Below are 19,446 nucleotides of genomic sequence, written 5' to 3' on the forward strand. Positions count from 1 at the left end.
TGAGAGAGATGGGGCAAAATGACAGGGGGAGTCCAATCAAGCAGGATCATCAGCACTAACATGGGGGGGGGATGCTGGACACCCTTGTAGTTCAGCCATGACCATACTGGCACTGGGCCTCAGGCTATTTGTACCTGCCTTGCCTTTGTGATCAGATTAAAACACAACAGCACAAAAAGATAGCGTACCAAGTCAAGTACTTCTGAGTATATTATGGTGCGTTTCCACTGCCACCAAGAACTGAGCCATACTGCAAAGTGACTGTTTTCCACTGTAAATTATCCGAGTCGTACCCATGCTGACATGGGCCTGCATGACCAGACCAGGCTAGTTGTGTCTCCAACAAACTGGTCGAAATGTACAGAGATACTGGTGATCTGTGTCAATATGCACAGATTATCTGAATGAAAAAGGGCATATTTTATAATATTATTCATTATTAGTGGTATTGCACATCATGATGTACTGATGCATTTCTGATAACTCGGAACTTGAAGTATTATAGAACAGCTGAACGGAACGAATTTGTGATGCAAATTTACGCAAACGAATGCTAATTCCAATAGTGTTTGATGCGAATAGTGTTGATCCAATTCTCACCGAATTAGCACATAGTAAATTGGCGGAAATTAACACATAATAAATCGCCATGTACACCCCGTGAACAGAAAACAAGCGCCTCTTCGGTTTTACGTCGCTGTCGCTCTCCAAAGCTGATTGGCTCCCATCCCCTGTCACTCACCAATTCAAAACATATCATTGGCTAATAAGGTTGGCTCCACTGTATGAATTCTGCTCCCTCTTATTCATCCTGCCTTAAAAGAATCACCCCTGGTACAAGAAGTCATTAAGAACACCAAGACAGCAAGAGAAAGTTAAACGACACTGGTCACCCAGGAAGCAGAACTGTCTGCTCAACTCCGTAACACTGGTTCCCACATCACACACACTACTAACTTCTAACAGAAACACTCAGTGGCATCGACCTGCAGGCGACAAAGGTACTGACATCCCAGACCCTATGAATGCACAGGTAGGTAAACACCACCCAGACAGAATACATGAAAGAAGCCCCTGATGATGACCTCAGTGAGACAAGTCCTTCAGTCATCATAGCGACTTCACTGCAGCGGCAGTTCAAAGATCTGCAGTTCAAAGCCAAAGTCAGGAAGATGGGGAGCAGGAGAGATGGACCCAGTCGGGGAGGGGAGACGACTGACGCGTGATGCAGACTACTAAAGGCCGCAGCAAGGCCTCAAGCTAAGGGGGCTGAATCTCACACCCCCTCTGGGGAGACGTCCCCACTTTAAAAAAAAAAAAAGAAAAAAAAAAGCAGCCAAGATCACACTGAAGACTTGACAGCCTGAAGTCAACTTTGATCAAGAGCAGATTTCAGGTGGCAGCACAAACTCAAGATGAATCTCTTGAAGAGGTCTTCTGTTGTTTTTTTAAACTGATGTGCATTTAGAAAAATGTGAAAGACGCCAACAGGAACAGAACTGCACACACACACTGTTGCAGTGTTGGGCATTTCGGGTCCAGAAGCTACAAATCCAGATCAAGATTTTGCTTCTTCTAACCAGGTGACTATTCTGTGACTGACTCTCTATGCTCAACTGGTTGGTAGAAACAAATCCTGGGTCTCAATTTCTGGACCTGAAATACCCAACACTGCATCTCTGTACCATCTTAACTTTTTCCCATAATCCCATAATGTGCTGAAGATTCTACCTAAACAAAATGGCATCCTTGCTTTCATACACAGATTACGAGACCGACCATGCTCTATAGGGATTTGCCACAAAGCAATATTTGTTGGTTAGCTAGATTACTTGTCGGATTTAAGCTACCCCAGTTTAAACGCCCTTTGTCTTTGTTCATTTACATTTAGCTCAGACTACCTTAAGTTCTCATCTTCGTGGTTCAGGACCCAGGTATGCATGTCGGAAAACAAAGCACAAGAGGCTACCGTTCACGTCGGAATTAAACACTTAACAGACACATCATTCTGCGTTGTGCTTGCAAGGCAGGAAAAAAAACGAACAAAAACAGAAGGAAGCAGCATCGGCTTAAGATGATTTCCGGTTAAATGCGGCTCACGGTGATTCATTCGCGAGACGCCAGAGTCAGGAGGCGGCAGGCAAATCACTGGGAGATGGGCGGCACAAGCACACAATTGTTACCTCCGCATTCTCCCAAGATGTCATGCCACTTAGACCGGCCTGCCATTCAGCACAAACATTATAATCAAAGGAAACACTGAACAGATTTACCAGAAAGCCAAGTCACTGACACTGGAAGAAATAAGCTACAGCAGAATCCTCCATCCCCCGGAAACCCAGTCTTATGTGCCCACTGGTCTGTGGGCACACAACACTGGGGCTGACCTGGGACGAAAGGTCAAAGGGTAACCGACTACCTCATGCATCACTGACACCCATTACTCAGATCTTCCAGACTGTAAAAAGTCAACTTTAGAGTCAACTTTTATGACACAACAAACCTTCAGCCTATCAGGTCCAACACTCATCCCACAACAGAACAGCCGTCCGTTTGATGCAAGAGGAACTTGGTTTTTTGATTAAGAATGAAACGGTCTGATGATTGCCAGCATACATAAAGCCGCAAAACCAGACTTGTCACAGTACGAGTCGTGTGACACCCTACACTCTGCACTTTCTACACGCCTTGCACCCTGAATTACTATGTTTTACATTGCTGTAGCTGACAGTGACATTTTCCACTTCAGAGACTTGAGCCTGTCACGCACTGGCAATTAAGCGTCCTAAATGCTGGCCACCCACTGACCACTGTTACATGCTAAACCATGCTATTTACAGTGTGCAGTGAGCAGCACGCTCGCCTTCATTCCAGCCCATAGAAATGACGCCCCTGGAAAGCCCTACGCAGGCGAGAGCATGAACACACGTACTCACACACGTTCCCTTTTTCAATCCATTCTCCAACAGAAACCCATTTCAGAATAGAATAGGAGAATAATTTAAGCTCCATTGCTGAAGGCTTTCTTGCCAACAGTTTCAAAAGAAATACATCTTAAAATAATGTTTTATTCATCAGTTCTAAGCATAAAAAAGAAAATTAAAATCATTCTGACAGTCTTTTTGTCCTGCCGGTCTCCCATTTCCTCTGCCATTTCCTGTCTTCCATTTCCTGTTTCCTACACCTTGTGACTGCATGAGCTTTGTTCCTCACCGCTGACCTACAGCTACACCTGGAATCACAGCGGACGAGGACCAAAAGCATGACAGGAGACTCCATTACAGAATGTAGCACTGAGACCCTTAAACATTTAACTCAACTAAACTGAACAAATTTAATCTCCTGCACCAAAACGAAACAGTGAACACATATCAAGCAGAACTCTACTTACATTTCCTCATGAGATACAGGACACCAAAAAACATTATACAACAAACAGTATGCTGGATGCCTGACGACTATCACAAACCAGAGGTGGAAAGTTTAGGTCCAGAAAGTACAAATCCAGACTTTGTTTCAACCAGCTAGTTAAGTACTCTGTGAATGTGACTCTTTATGGTCAATTGGTTGGTTCAAACAAAATCATGGCCTGGATTAGTACTTCATGAACCTGAACGTTCTACCTCTGCCACAAACACCAGGCAGAGGTGCTTCAGCTTATAGGGTAGGACTCCCAGTGTTCATCTGTGTTCTTCCTTAAGATGGTGCCAAAACAGAAGGAGATGAAACATAGAAATACTGAGGCAGAGCAGCTCAGCCTAAAAGCAGCCGCACACAGGCCGCACCTGGCACTGTGAAGTCCTGAGTGTAGATGATCTCATCCTCGCCATCGAAGAACTCGTCATCCTCCACGTCGTCGTCCTCGTCAGTATAACCGTGCAGGTCCTCCAGGTACGGCACCACGGTCATGCTCCGCCAAGGGTCTCGGCACTCGGCACTGGGGGGGATGGGCACCGGCGGCTCTGACGGGGGGTGTTTCTTACGGACCCAGCTGGGAGGGGGACAAGGTCAGGATGATTACACCAAACCACCATCATGCTCTCTCACCTCTCTTCTGCATACCAGGTATTTCATGTCTCACTCCGTGAACATTTCATATAAATAACGGATACGTTTGGCGTGGGCGATTACGCTTCTGTACCCAGATCACCATGTGATTTTGCCGTCAGGCGAGCACAGCGAGTGTGACTGCCGTCAGTGTGTGGGTAGCAGGGCTGCACAACTGGAAAATTTTCAAATATTGCAATGAGAATTTTGCGATAAATACTGTGATATGTATAAAGCAAACAAAACTGAAAATTTGCCCGAATTAAACATGTTTGGCTATAGCCATTACCTATCAACACAGTCCATCAAATAAGCTACTGGTGTTGCGGTGAGTTGGGTCACCAGACAAAACCGTGCTGACAAAAATCACTTAATTTTGCTCAATATAGTCTCTGTGGAATCCAAAATATTTCCATATAGTGGAAGACAAATGCTATTAGCAAGCATTTCTTGTTTGCTTTTCTCCTCCTCACTCATTTTGTTAAGTTTCTCACAAACACGTCGCACCGCCTGCGAGAGAGTCCATCAGCAAAGACAAATGATCCTGAATGGCTGCGAGAGAAGCATGCAGAGCTGCTGCAAAAACAGCGGCGGTAAAGTACGCACTGATTTAGGTTTTTATTATTTTTAATATACATGAAATTATCCTGAAATGGAACCTCAATCATTAAACTGCAAAGCTTGACAAGTTTCGTTTCCTATGACAAAGTCATTATTTCTTTTAACAAAATGTACTGATGATCTCTGTTCAGCAAATGTCATGAGGGTAGACCCCCCCCCCCCCCCCCCAACTAGGAGAATTTTATTGGCAAGATTTCAAATGCTGGAGACGCATTGCCTAGTGAGCAGTGATATCAAGCAGGTCTGAGCTTGGAAATGCATCTGAAAGGGTGACTGAAGAATGTCTAGTTTTTACGACCAATGTGGAACCAAAATCCTAACTCGGTATTTTTACTAATCCAGTTATGTGGCTGGATTAGACACAAAGTTCCCATCTTTTTATGAAGTAATTACTTATTCCAAAGATGACAGGAAAACATTACAAACCTCCTTTGGTACATTTGTAGTTCCTCACACAACCATATGCACAGTTATACAAGTAGAACATATCATTTAAAAAAAAATGCACAGATATGGTTGTGGAAAATGGGGGGGCGATAGTTAGCCCAGCCCCCCTTTAATAACAGAATCAGGGATCAGCAGGTCACCTTTTCAGGCCCTTTTAGGTCTGGATGCTCTGGTCTTAAGTGAGGCAGAGATCTCGCCTGATCTGCCACAGAGACAAGCCTCGGAAGCTCGCTCACGTCACAGGGGGGGGGGGGAATCATTCTGCACCTCCGCCGCAGAGGGGTGGGGAGCGGGAGCCCTCTAAAATCAGCATGTCAGGAAGAGGCAGGATAACCCAGCCCCCCCCCCCCCCAAAAAAAAAATGCTTCAGCCTGGAGCGTGTGCATTACATCAGCAAACGGATACGTCACTGCCCGCTGTTGCCATGGAGACGCCAGCTCGCGCCGCACTAGGAATGCCTGTATTCGTGTATTGAGTACTAAAATGTGCCAAAACATTATTCCAGCCCGTCAGTCGCCACAAATTCACTTAATGGGCCTGGGCTACCTGCAGGAGGCTGACCTGCCTGGGAATTATGCTCTGCACTGGACACAAGCACAGTCACTGCCTCCAGCAACCTTATTAACCTTAAGGTGAAATCCGTCAAATTCGAATCACTACGCAGAACAGCAAACTACACTTTCTGAAGACTCTCTCCAGTTTGGGGGTAGAGGGGTGTCATGCTCTGCTAACCTTTATTGAGGCAATTAACCTAAATTCGTAATAAAAAAAGGCAAACTGTGAAACTGAAGTAGTATAACAGGTGGAGTTCAATAAAAACGTCTGCGAGAAAAACATGGATGATTAAGTAAGACACTGGCACAAAGGGGGAAATGGGAATCTGCCCCTTTCTCTGCAATCCTCAGTCTAAACTTAATGTTTGTACTTGCTGCCAGACTCCAGGTGCTCTTATTTCAGCTTTAAGTTACTGCAACCTTTTAACTACAGATTTATGGAGTTTGTCCTATTGTAAAAATGCATTACTTTTAAGCATGGACACACCTATGAATGTCAAATCCCTGACTGGCACAGCAGCCACAGACCAAACATAACGGAGATCACATCAGCTTCATTGAAATATCTATCTGTCCATCCGAAGAGGGAGAAGTTTGTAAAGAAGAGACTAAAACGTCTCATCAGGGAACCCAAGCCAGCCCTAAAACAAGGAGGTTCATACCAAATCAGACTGCATCATTAGGACCACAGAAATAAACCAGCGTTTGAAAATACTTACTTGTGCTGTCTGATGTGTTGTATTGAGAACCTTTTTACAGGGTCATATTCAAGCATTCCTGCAACAAACAAATGGGAATGAGACCAGCTGACAATCGTAGCTACACGTCATTTATTTACCCACTTCTGAGAAAACAGAATCAATGATTGTTTGAAAACCACCCCCGTAACAATCACGTATTTTCTGACAATATTCTGGTCGCTCGCTCCCTGCCCCCTAGAATAAACTTGGAAATTCACAAACGGCATCACTGCCCTTCTAATAAACAGCGTGATGGTAAGCTTCCTTCAAGGGACACACAGCATTCGTTTCCGTTTGCCCAGCCAGACGGTTTCCTTAGAAACGTCACACATATTTTTAAACTGCGAGTGAGTGACCCTGAAACAGATCAGGGACCGAACGTGTAATCAACAACTCATCCTCCTCATCTTCATCTTCCGTGCCCTGGTGCAGAGGAGCAGCCTTTGGCTGAAATGGCCCCATCGCTCTCGAAGAGGCCGCATTACAGCTACCGTTTACCGGCCACGCGTCTGAGACACTGCGCCCTCACGGGGGACGGGGAGACTGCAGAGAGCACTGGGAGGGACAGAGCGGGATTTTCCCTGCAACACTAGGAGAGTGATGGAGGCTCCTGTTTCAGACACGCTGACGGGTGCTGGTGTCTCAACGCACACGGGGGGGGGAGGGGGGTAGAGATGGACTGATTACAATGATGAGGGCATCGGCATTCGTCAAGAGCCACCGCTATTCCTGGGGGCGCCCTGCCGCAGCCCGAGTTGCGCTGCCTGGGCTAATGTGCTGCACTCACATACAAACCTTAATCTTCACACAGACACTAAGGAGTGACTCATCTTAGGAGACGTGCAGCAAAGAGGAGTAGGTGGGCGTGGGCAAGTCACGGCCAAGCTAACAGAGTGCGGCGACCCGGGCTGCTGCACGGCACCAAGGAAACCGCAGAAAAACTGCACTTCCTCACGTACGTGGGAACCGTCATCGCAAGTGCAGGACACCCCGTGGATACACTCAGAGCACTACTGCGGCATTAAGCCCGCTCTGTGTTATTACAGTGCCCTCTGCTGGCTGCAACTTGCTGGTCATATTCAATGAGTAACAAATCAGGTCATTATACAGGCTCATTAGAAAAGGACTGGCAGGTAGGGGGCGCCAATAATAAAACTGCAGCAGGAGTAACTAGTCTCACCTCTCAGTAGATCAGATAGCAGCGGCCCACAGTCTTCAGGGATGTGATACTCCCCTTTGCCAATGTTCTCAAAAAGCTTATAGATATTGTCTCCTTCAAACGGATAGAGACTGGTTGTAATGTTGTATCTGCAAAGGGAAAGAGGGCAGAAAAAATACATTAATAAACTTTAATATAACATTTAACAGAATTATTTCTATCTGGATGCCACAGCAGTAGGTAAATGAAAGTATGAGTGAAGCAAAAATGTTCTGAGGGCAGAAGGGAAAATGATCAGATTGTCGAGAAGGTGGGTCCAAGCGACCTGATTGGTTCAAAGAGAGAACCAATCATTTTCCCTTCTATCCTCAGAATCTTTTTGTGCAAGTAAAACTCCCATGAGTGTGAAGCATGCCTGTGGGTGATACATCTGCTACATCACTTACAATGTGACACCCGCGGACCAGATGTCCACCTTGAACCCTGAAAAGGTGTCCAGGCCGTTGGCGATCTCAGGGGGCTGGAACGCCGGCGAACCCTGACTGGTCCGACACGTATCGTCCTCCGCAAAGGGGTGCAGCGCCTGCATTGAGAGTACCTCCATTCACCTGGCCCCATCACTTCCATGGAAACACCCCATCACCAAACAATTTTTCATTCCATCTGCTCATGATCTTACTCTGCCTCACTTGAAAAATTAAGACCAAAACTCTGTCACCTAAACTGCCTCGATTACCCACCAACAATGATCCCCCCCCTCCGCTATTTGCAAACCCCCAACCTCACCTCCGCCACCCCCAGGTCTGAAATTTTCAGGGCACCATCCGTAGTCAGCAGCAGATTCCCTGGTTTAATGTCTTTATGGACGATTCCCTGGCTGTGCAAATATTCAAGGCCATCTATCAGCTGGCAGAAGTACCTGCAGGAGACAAACATCACGTCGATGTAGATTTATTCCTTAGATGTGTGACTACAGCCTCCCTCGAGACGCGTCCTGGGGGCCGACGCCAGCGCTCCCATGACAAGACAGCCTGTGCCTTCACTTTTGTCAAGCAAAAAACGGAGTTACTGTCTTACCTTTTATCTCATTTATTCTGTGTTCTTATTGTCTGCCGATTCAACTTACTGTTAGTCTTTAATCTACTGGAGCAAAAACACATTTTTTTGGCAAACTCCAGTCTGGCTCTTCCCTGTTTCTCATTAATGAAGGGCTTCTTCCTTGCTTTATGGGTCTTCAGCCCTGCTTCTAAGAGCCTGATACACACTGTCCTAGCAGAGCACATCACACCTGCTCTTAGTGCTTCCCGCTCCTTTTGAAGGTCACTTGAAGTCATCCTCTGATTCATGAGAAACTGCCGGGTAACTTAACGGTCTCTGGCATTAGAAATTCACTTCCACCATTTACCTGGCTGGTTTCTGGTCATTCCCAGTATCTCCCGTTAAGAACTGCTGTCTTAGAAATTTCAATCCTGGTAGCAACCTGCTGAACAGCATAGCCTTCTGCCAGCAGAACCAGAATTAAACCAGGATTTAAAAATGCATAAAAAAGTGGTCTCTTTATTTATATAAGCTCTGGAGAAGATTAAGCGTATTAAATAGTAAACGTTATGCAAATATTGTTCCCAGTTGAGAAAGCACCCCACATTGTGAGCATCGACAAGCCTGAAGTAGACCCTCGGGGAGGCTGCCCTGTGAGAGAGATGTGTCAAGAGAGGAGAGTAGAAAACCCACCCATGCGCTTGGAACACAGGAAACCTCTTCTCCGGTACGCTGTCCAGCATCTCCTGCATGCCACACACGCAGTACTCCATCACCATATACGTGAGCGAGCCGTCAAGGACAAATGAACACGGGGGGAACAAACGGACACGCATCAGCACCAGGAGCCGGCCGAGAAACGTAATCATCTGGTCAGAAGAAAAGCACCAAAGGCAGAATCGTCAACATTAAACGAGGAATCATGTCGATGCAATTAGGTCACTGGACGAGGAAACGCCTCAAAACACCCGGAGCATTATCTGCTAGAAAAATGCATTGCCTTACACATCAGCTGACGAAATGGAATTTCCTAGTGGTGCCCGATAAAACAAACTAATGTCATTAAAACTGGCTTTTCCAAAAAGGAGAAAGGCAGATGGAACAAATTACAAACATTCATCACCATACTTTCCTGAGCTAAAAGAAACACACACTGGGTAACAGTGATTCATCTGTGAGCCAGAGACGCTACTGAATACCATCACCCTTCAAAGGACGCTGTGATCCACAGCTTTGGGCACCATACCTCCTGCTGCCTGAAGGATGTCAGGGAAGGAACTAAATGGGATGGGGGGGGGGGGTCAGTGCTGACTCACCACTGCATCACCCCCCCCTCCCCCACCTCAAGGGGACTCCTAAGAAACGATCCCGAAAAAAGAAGATGGTCTGTGTGCAGGGAATGTGTGAGTGGGAACCCCAAAATATCCCCACAATGTGATTAAAACCTGTTATTTTGGCATTGCGGGGACCATTTTTTTGGTCCCCACAAGGGGAAATTCAATTTTATAAAAGTCTGTGACTGCAATAAAAAAAAAAACTAAAGATGCCAATTGACTTGTATTTTGTTTAGCGACTTACGGTTAAGGTTAGGGCTGGGTGAGGGTTAAGGTTATCATTGTTGGGATTAGGGTTCTGCTCATAGAAATCGACCACCCTGCAGATCCTAGGCTGTGCTATGCTGAAACTCAGATCTGCTGGATCTCCAGCAGCAGGAATTACTCAACCGTCTCGTATAGCATGTTCCTACAAGCTGCCAAAGGGAGAGAGGAACTTCATTCCAGGCACATTATGAGTTCAGACAGCAGCTATTCACCACCTCACTGGACACCGATGTCGTCAAACTTCAACTGCGGCAAAAGCCTGAGTCATAAACCACGCGAAGATGAAACCTCTTTCTTATAACTGTCATCTCTCAGAAGACTCACAGAGCAACGCAATAAAACACTAATAAAATGCTTCAGGGTCAGGTACTCATGAGTACTAAGTCCTGTACTGCAGTTCCACCTGACGCAGGCTCAGTCCCTGCGAGGGCCAGTCCGTCCACGAGCAGCTGCGAATTCTGATTTGTTTTGAAGAGCAAGAGAGACCCTCTGTGGACAAAGCGATGAAATGCAGCACAGCTGGAGAGTGGGCACACAATACTCACACAAGCAGTATAGACTATATCACACAGGCCTGCACTATACTCCCTACTGCATACACAGACAGCAAGCCTGACATTTTAACAGATTCATTGAATCAAGAATATTTACGAGGTCAGCTGTATGTGTTCCAAAGCTGAGAAATGTTGTTACGTTACAGTTCAAGTAAGAACAAGAATGTGGAGATTTCCCTCCCCCCCTTTTACATGGCAGATAACTCATTCCAACAAAAAAAGGATATATCTTCTGTTTCTCCTCGTTGTACAACACGTCCACCAACTGGATCACATTTTTGTGACGGAGTCGTCGCAGCAGCTGAATTTCCCTGAAAGAAAGAAGCATTCGAGAGGTTGAAGGTCAGCCAACGTGAGCTGGGCTGAGAGACGAAGCAAACATGGGCACAGTACAAATGGCCGACGAAATCACAGGACCCTCCCAGCATGGAGGCCATTAGTGCGACACAAAAGCGCTTCATCCCAAACGCTAATGCCCAGAAACTAAATGACTGGCATGCTAACTGCGCTACTCTCGGCACAGAACTCAGAGATGAAATGGCAGAGACGACCTTCCCTGATTACACAACAGCTCCTTCGGTAAATTCAATGTTCCTGCGAGAGTAAAAATAGATGGTACACATGATAGCAGATTCAGAGTCCTGAAAACTGGTATATGGGCCTGTTTGGTTCAGCTCAGGCAGTGTTGAAGCAGTGTTCAATGAGCTGACTGCTTAATACCTTTATCAGTGCACAACAGTAGGGTCCATCAGGGCCTTTAAACCTACAACCTTCTGGCTTGACAGAAAAGCATCCATAGATCCCTGTCCACCCACCAAAACTGCCTGCAGCCTGCTCTTCAGCGAAGGATCAAAATGACTGAGCCAGATGGTTGTAGGGCTTTGAAGCACCCGGAGGACACTGGAAAGTCTTAATGACAAGTGACTTTAGAGAAGCTGTCACCAGATGTCATGGCTGGACCCAAAACATACACTGACCAAGTGGCAAATCAATCTCATCTGTAAAATCTCCAATTCTAGCACGCCGCCACCAGTATTCGAGGAAATGCTAACGGGGCTGTCCAATCAGGGCCCTTAAGGCCTCCCCCCCACTGTAAATAGTTCCGCTGAGGTCACTAATCGTAACATCACCGCACCTCCCAATCAGGCGCTAATTAAAATGAAATCTCTCAAACCAGCAAGACTACAGCCCCCAAGCAGCAGGTCGGCAAGCAGTAATGACAGTGAACATCTCCACTCGAAAATTAACAGCAAGTGACACATGTCCTGCAAGCCGGATGTTACATAACCGTAAGGGCCCGACGCAATTTCCTTGTTTATGTCAGCAAACACACTGATGGCGCAGTTCGGAAAGGCTGACTAATTCACATTAATCACTGTAAACACTATAGCATAACGGGGGGGTGAAGAAAAAAAAGGAAAAAAACAAAAAAAAAAAAACCTACTATTTCATTCATACCTGCATAGTGAACATCAGTACGTTTAGTGCCTGTTTGGTGTCTAGATTCTGATCCAATATCCATTAAATTCCCGTGAGGGGAAATAAATTGAGAAAAACTGCTGAATCACTGTGGCTGAACCAACACAAACTACACAACCAAATACTTTTAAAATAAAGTGTTCAATATACAAATATACAATCCGATAGAAATACAACAAAGATGATCATCACCGCCAATTAACTTTCCGATTTTCCCACAAAGTCTGCGACACTAAACTACTGTTCATCTATGAACGGCGATGAGTGCAAGAAAGATAAATGAAACTGCGGCTGTTTCTTAAGCCACAATATAAGAACGAGGCAGACTGGAGTAATGCGATCTAGCAGCCGAACCCAAACTCCGTATCACCGCCAAGACCGCAGAGAATATGTATTTTAAACACCCACTATAAAATACTGAGTAGCCTACTGACCTCTTAAGATGCCAACAAAATCAAAGCAGTCAATTTATACTAAGGAGAGACGCAGGGACCAAGAGGAGATGCGAGAGAACGGGACGGAAACACGGAAGCAGAGACGATGAAGAGTGTGGGCTTAGACAAACGGTCCTATTCCTCCTCAAAGCCATACAGACGCAGACCACTGCCTTCTTGGAATAGGAGAGTCAGAGCGGGACCACTGAGGAACCAGGAGATGTTCCCCAGCCCCCACACGGAGCGGTCATTCAGCTTGACATTAACTACTCTAACAAGGATATACAATGAGTCATTGGCCATCCACATAAGCACGAACTGAAGGTTAACATGAATGGACAACGGTCCAGGGCATGTTAAAGAGACAACATTAACGCAGGATAATAAAATATAATCGGTATTGGGAACTTAGATCAGCACCTGAAACTAAACAGATTATGAGCCCCATGTCCTTCGCCGCTAGACCCCTGGTGACCATCTGCTGCCCTGGCTGGATAGAAGTCAGCGAAAGGTCCCAGGACCTGCAGAGCTGCAAGACTGAGAAGGAGCAGATTACAGGACCCTGATCTCAGCAGAAGAAAAAAAACATGAGAGTGGCAGAAGTTAAACTCTGCTATTTTAAGCCTGCGCCGGAGGGCCAGCAGCAAGGAGGCATTAATTAAACCACACTGGGTGATTAAAGCTGCAGCGGCTCCCCTGGATCGTCGGCGAGCCAAGGAGAGCTGCCTGCTCCGGGGGTCAGGTAAGCGGCAGGCACCTCGTGAAGCGGGGCCGCGCCAAGGGAAATGCCAGCCCCGCCGCAGTGCCGGGGCTACACCGAGGGAACTGGCAGCCACACGACACTGCCAAACCCACTACAGCGCCGGGGCCACGCCGAGGGACACTGCCAGCCCCACTGCAGCGCCGGGGCCACGCCGAAGGACACTGCCAGACCCACTGCAGCGCCGGGGCCACGCCGAAGGACACTGCCAGACCCACTGCAGCGCCGGGGCCACGCCGAAGGACACTGCCAGACCCACTGCAGCGTCGGGGCCACGCCGAGGGACACTGCCAGACCCACTGCAGCGTCGGGGCCACGCCGAGGGACACTGCCAGACCCACTGCAGCGCCAGGGCCACGCCGAGGGACACTGCCAGACCCACTGCAGCGCCGGGGCCATGCCGAGGGACACTGCCAGACTCACTGCAGTGCCGGGGCCATGCCGAGGGACACTGCCAGACCCACTGCAGTGCCGGGGCCACGCCGAGGGACACTGCCAGACCCACTGCAGTGCCGGGGCCACGCCGAGGGACACTGCCAGACCCACTGCAGTGCCGGGGCCACGCCGAGGGACACTGCCAGACCCACTGCAGTGCCAGGGCCACACTGAGGGAACTGGCAGCCACACTGCAGTGCCAGGGAACACAGACTAGGTTTGATTAAACTTCGCGCGGGACACAAAGCCCAGAGGTCACGTGACACTTTGCGACACACCTGCACTGCCCTCAGTGTGCACCAAGAGCTCACAGATAAACCTGCAACCTAGCAGAGATCCTGGCGGTCACACTGTCAAACTGGAAGGACCATGAGATATGCTGGTTATCAAAGGGAGTTACGAACAGCTATGGAGGACCAGTACAGAATCACACAAACAGCCAAAAGCTGCCATTACATACCAACCAGCTTGTTCAGCCACACACAGGCCCTGTTGGGCCTTCATGCAGTGTATCTGCAAGCCCTTCATGCCGTCAAATGACCAAAACAATGCATCGTACAGGCGTTACCTACTGGTGAAACCTACCTAGAGAGAGACTACCGTCACAATCATCTACCGGTATGCGAAAAGTCCTGGGACATTTTCTCACTGATAATTGTGGGTTTCAGTGTCCTGGCGATAGGCCGACCCCCAGTGACTGTGAGGCACCCATGTCTGCCGGTCAACCTGCCTGCAGGGTCAATGTTGCCTGGTAGCACGGTTCCACGTACCGGCAACATGGAGGACTAACTGCCAACCATTCCAGGAAAAGCCAACAAGTGTATTTACACACAAACACTCAGGCAATACTCAGAGTCCATACTGGACTCGACTGGCTGGTGACAATCGTCGGAGCAAAACAGCAACAGACCTAATCTTCTGCCGACAAAGTCTAAATCACACGATTCTGCTCATTTATCATCTTCTGAAAAATCCTAGAGGTATGAAACCCATCCATTATGTAAAAAAAAAAGACAGTGGCATTTCAGCAACCTTTAAAGTGTAAACAAAACAGATACGAGCAGTTTACTAAAGCCCTGAATGGAGATTTACACCAATCACTAAAGAACTGGAAATTCACCATGATGGCAGTCGCCACCCTCACCACACACACACCCACTGGCACATCTTGACTGGGCTGTACAAAAAATAGTCGGCATGGTAATTTAGGTCTGCAGGTGAGCATAGGCGAGCCTGCTGGAATGTTACTGGGAGGCAAGCTTCATTATAAATACCAAGCCACAGTCTGTTGCCTAAATTCAGTGAATCAGTGGGGTTTCACTGTAGCAATAACAGTCATTATTTTGTCTAGATTAGGGTGACCATGTAATCCATGGTCAGAGGAGACACCATGAGCTACTTCAGGTTTTACAAACTACTTTAAATACCGAAATGCTCCTCTGCTTGGCTAATTCAGTCCTTCTTGAGGTATGACTGGTTTGTTTCCTTGATTGAAAGACTCAGCCAGCCATTTCACATTAACATTAGTGACACATGCACGATTATAGGAGACTGACCAATGAGCAAACAGCAGGAGCTCAGCGGCCAACTGAAATCCAAGTCCTTTTAATTGACATGGTAGCTCACAAATCCCGTCCCAGCTCAAAGTGTCCTGCCTGACATGGATTATCTGGTCACCCTAGCCTAGATTGGTCTGAACCTGACATTATTCTGTTGTCAACAATAGACAGTCACACATTCCCCACAACATGTCATTTTTTCTTTTAAGGAGTAGAATTAACCATTATATTACGCTCCAATTCTTAAGCACATGTATATGGAGAAATGAGGGAATATATAGGTGTTCATGTGATTTATCAGTGCAGCCAATCACCGATATTAATATTCTTTTTATCGAGCAGTGCAAAGAGCAGCCCTTCTCAAATCATTCAGTGACAGACAGGCCCCATCACTTACTTTTTGACGTTCGCTTCCCCATTTGGGATTCGCCTCAGCTTCTTCTTCTTTAAGATCTTAACCGCCCTTCGGCACAGAGTCTCTGAATCCAGCATCTCCTTGACTTTGCCATATGAGCCCTCACCAAGCAGATCTCCCATCAGGTACTTGCCGATCAGCTTGGCTCGCTTGCGGCGTGGTTGGTAAATCACCTCGGTGGAATCGATGCGATGGATAAAAGTGTCCATTCCCACCAGCTCGCTCTCTGGCAGGTAGTCCAAGTGCTGCAGGTCGTCCGTACTCATCTTTTTCCCAGGGTGACAGAGCTACAGTTCCTCCACAGAGATCACACCCCAGCAGTGTGGAATGACAACTCGGCACAAGAAAGAAAACAATTCAAAAACACTGGAAAAACTTTTCCAGAACTTTGAGTGTAAGAAAGCACTCAGACACTACAACAATATCGCCACATTGATCCAGGATATTCTGAGGAAAACAAGCTTGATCCAGTGTGATACTATCAGATCTGAACACTAAGCTCCATAAGATCAGACTGCTTCCAAGGAATTGGAGACTTGGGGTTTCAGCAGAGAGCTAGAAATATACTAAGGGACAAGCAAACCTTAAGTCCAGAGTAGTGGATCTAGTCTATGGTAAACGTCAATAGCATAACTCCAGTCGGAGTTTGACTTTGTAGGTGCATTCCACTGATAGGCTCCTAGGGACTTGAAGCAACGCAAAATCCTGCAAAAATATTTTTGGTTCAAATCCTGACTTGCTGGGCATGCCTGTGTCAGAAGTCCATGAGCTGTAGTGTTGACAAACAGCTAGCTTTATCTCTCCTCCCCCAGAAGGGTTTAGCGATGTCTCACATTCAGAAGGTCTTCTTTGGTACTGCTGGTTTGCAAAAATATATATATATATCCAGATCACTACTGCAGTATACGTCCGACTTGGCGAGAATCTACCAAATGCTCGACTTTCTTGAAACAAACAAAATCTCGCCCCAAAAGAAATCTGCGATAAGAGAAAAAAAAGTTGTGTTTATTTACAAAGCATAAAATTATTTTGTACAAATACCAGTCAAACAGACCGTATTGTACCACGCCGGCTCAGGATTAATTTTATACTTCAAATTTACTTATGAATACTTTTGATTTTTAATTTTGTTTATTAAAAATAGAAAGAATGCCTCAGGAATACCGACTAATATACAAATTCAGACCTTTCGCCATGCATCCATTATCTACTAATAAAACGCTTTGCCATTCATTTACGTTCAAGCGTCAACCGGCTAAATGCCGCATTTCCACATCTAGTTGGCAAGCGTCACTGTTTCCTAGCTAGTATCTTAGGACGGTAAGTATTCGCACACTAACTAGCTGAATATAAATCATTGCACAACTGACCACAAGCAGCCAAACATGTCTTGCTTTCTGCGGCGGCTAAAACGGCATGTTGTAGCATGCCGTGACTTATTGGTATTACACTTATTCGTGATTGGTAATAAATATACACTTCAGTTCAGGAGTTAGCTACATGCCTCGCGCGACCACAAATAACTGTTTATTACAAGCGCTAAATAGCAAAGTGGGCTCTAATCAGACTCGACGCGTACAGGCTCCGAACACCATCAGATTTAGCCGGACACGCTTTCCTGACTTTATGTACAATTTAACTCTTACATTTCCAAGCGCTGTTTGCTGTCCGCATGCATACGGAAACCAAGCGGAATACTTATCTCTTGATTGACAGATGCCGGGTTGCACTAGCCAACTAACCGGCCACAATGTCAAGTACAATCCCGAAGAAGGGAATGATCAGGCTAGCTAGCCGAATGGCAATTTACGGTAGCTAAGCAAACATATCCGATACTATTTGTGTCGCATTTACCCTTACCTTGACGCTCAGATGTTTGTCACACGTCGCACCTGATATGTAACCAAGAATATATTTTTTTGGTTTCGGTATAAATATTAGCTGGAGGTATGCACTCCTAATTGCAGCTGCTGTCAGGCTGTCGCCATCTTGTTTACCTCCCCCTTACTCCACTTTGACGTCAAAACGTCAATTTTGTCACTGAAAACGTGTGATTTCATTGGTTTACGCCATGTCCCTCGTCTTCGCTAAACTCTATAAAGGCGGGTCTATGCAAGGTACATGTTGTCGTCCGAGTTGTAGTGCGCCACGCCGAGCCAGCCAAAGCCGCTGCTCGCTATATGAAGGGTTACTGCCGGCCTGCAGAAATGTTCGCGGAATGTGTTGAGTATAACTGAAAAGTCAAGCATAGAAAAGTGATCACAATCTCCACACTTACGTCGTTTCAGTAAATTTGTATATGTTTGCCGCAGTAATGTACTTAGCTTTAGGAAACTATTTATTATAGGGTGCCACCTCACTGGATAGCTGTGTAGCACTGTACCGTAATACCTCCAGGGTTGGGGTTCCAATTCCTCGGTGTATGTTTTGAGAGGGGGTTCTTCCCTTGTCTGTGCAGATTTTCTCCCAGTTCAAAAATATGCAGAGGAGATGGGAATTATTCTTCTCGACCATTTTGAGTCCGATTAGCTAAACGAGTCGTTGGTGGAGGGGGGGATTCTCTGTTAATAGTCTTTGCACCAGTAGTTGATGGGGGTAATGCTCTAATTCTTAGATCTTGTCCGTGAACAAGGCTCATTGCAAGAACTGAACGAATCTGTGCAATGACCGAGGTCATCTCGTTAAAGGATTAGAAAATAATAAATATAAATTATAAGTGGTTCGTTAATGAACGACTCCAGTCTAGTTTGCGCTCCCCGTGCTCTGATATTCCGGCCATGATACTCTGTGCACCGTGGGATAGACTTTCACCAACCTTGTAATGGGTAAGTAGCCAGGAATATTGAGACGGATGGTTAGGGATCTTATACTGTTTGAGGCGTGAATCTAGGTATGTGCCGTCGTCTATTTGTCTTCAGTTTTTTCGACATTAACGACATTTCGACATTCCTTCATTAATCGACAATAGAAGCAAAAAGGTTGCCCATGGGGTTTTGCTCAAAGTAATTTTACGGAGCTAAAACTCCCTCACCCAAACTACACAGGCACCCTTTTGTCCATGATGGCACTCTCATCACACTCACCCTCATCACACTCACCCTCATCACACTCACCCTCACCGGGCTGTACAAAAAACAATCGGCATAGTAATTTATGTCTGCAGGTCACTATAGGCGAGCCTGCTGGAATGTTACTGGAAGGCATAATAATATTACTGTATTTAGTCACCCAAATTAAAACTGCATTTGTTTGTAACTAATACACTGCTTCAATATACACATTTGCAACACCCTTTGATGTATGTTGATTGAACAACAAGCATGTCCAAAACACCATTTGCTTACACACCAAAAAAAAACCTACAGAAATAATAGTTTTTTTACCAAAAAAAAAACTACAGAAATATTTAACCACACAAAAAAGCACAATGATACTATACTTCTTTGTTAGCTCAGTGGGCAGATTTTATAGATAAAAAAAAATTAATAAAAAAAAGATTTCGGATATGGTCGTATTTTTGACACGCATGTTACCGCAAATGTTAAACATGCACCATCACAGTCCCACCGTGGTTTTAGTTAAATGTTTTTCTGTCGTCGCATT

General features: G+C 46.2%; 1 protein-coding gene across 2 annotated transcripts in view; it reads right to left on the reverse strand.

Moving 5' to 3' along the window:
- The window catches only part of stk11 (serine/threonine kinase 11), a 22,155-nt gene extending 4,289 nt beyond the window's left edge, over nt 1-17,866 (reverse strand). The window contains exons 1-10 of one of the 2 annotated variants that reach the window (XM_048988722.1): nt 17,704-17,866; nt 15,826-16,821; nt 10,989-11,072; nt 9,300-9,389; nt 8,355-8,487; nt 8,015-8,151; nt 7,590-7,717; nt 6,389-6,446; nt 3,786-3,991; nt 18-3,232 (exon numbers count right to left, since the gene is read on the reverse strand). In XM_048988722.1, the coding sequence (XP_048844679.1) occupies nt 3,210-3,232; nt 3,786-3,991; nt 6,389-6,446; nt 7,590-7,717; nt 8,015-8,151; nt 8,355-8,487; nt 9,300-9,389; nt 10,989-11,072; nt 15,826-16,109 (1,143 nt within the window). In that variant the 5' untranslated portion in view covers nt 16,110-16,821; nt 17,704-17,866 and the 3' untranslated portion in view covers nt 18-3,209. Of the gene's footprint in view, nt 1-17; nt 3,233-3,785; nt 3,992-6,388; nt 6,447-7,589; nt 7,718-8,014; nt 8,152-8,354; nt 8,488-9,299; nt 9,390-10,988; nt 11,073-15,825; nt 16,822-17,703 lie in introns of those variants that run through there. The other variant, XM_048988721.1, reaches the window with a different exon arrangement.
- Between the last annotated feature and the right edge of the window lie 1,580 nt (nt 17,867-19,446).

Source organism: Brienomyrus brachyistius, chromosome 21 (assembly GCF_023856365.1).
Source record: "Brienomyrus brachyistius isolate T26 chromosome 21, BBRACH_0.4, whole genome shotgun sequence".
NCBI lineage: Eukaryota > Metazoa > Chordata > Actinopteri > Osteoglossiformes > Mormyridae > Brienomyrus > Brienomyrus brachyistius.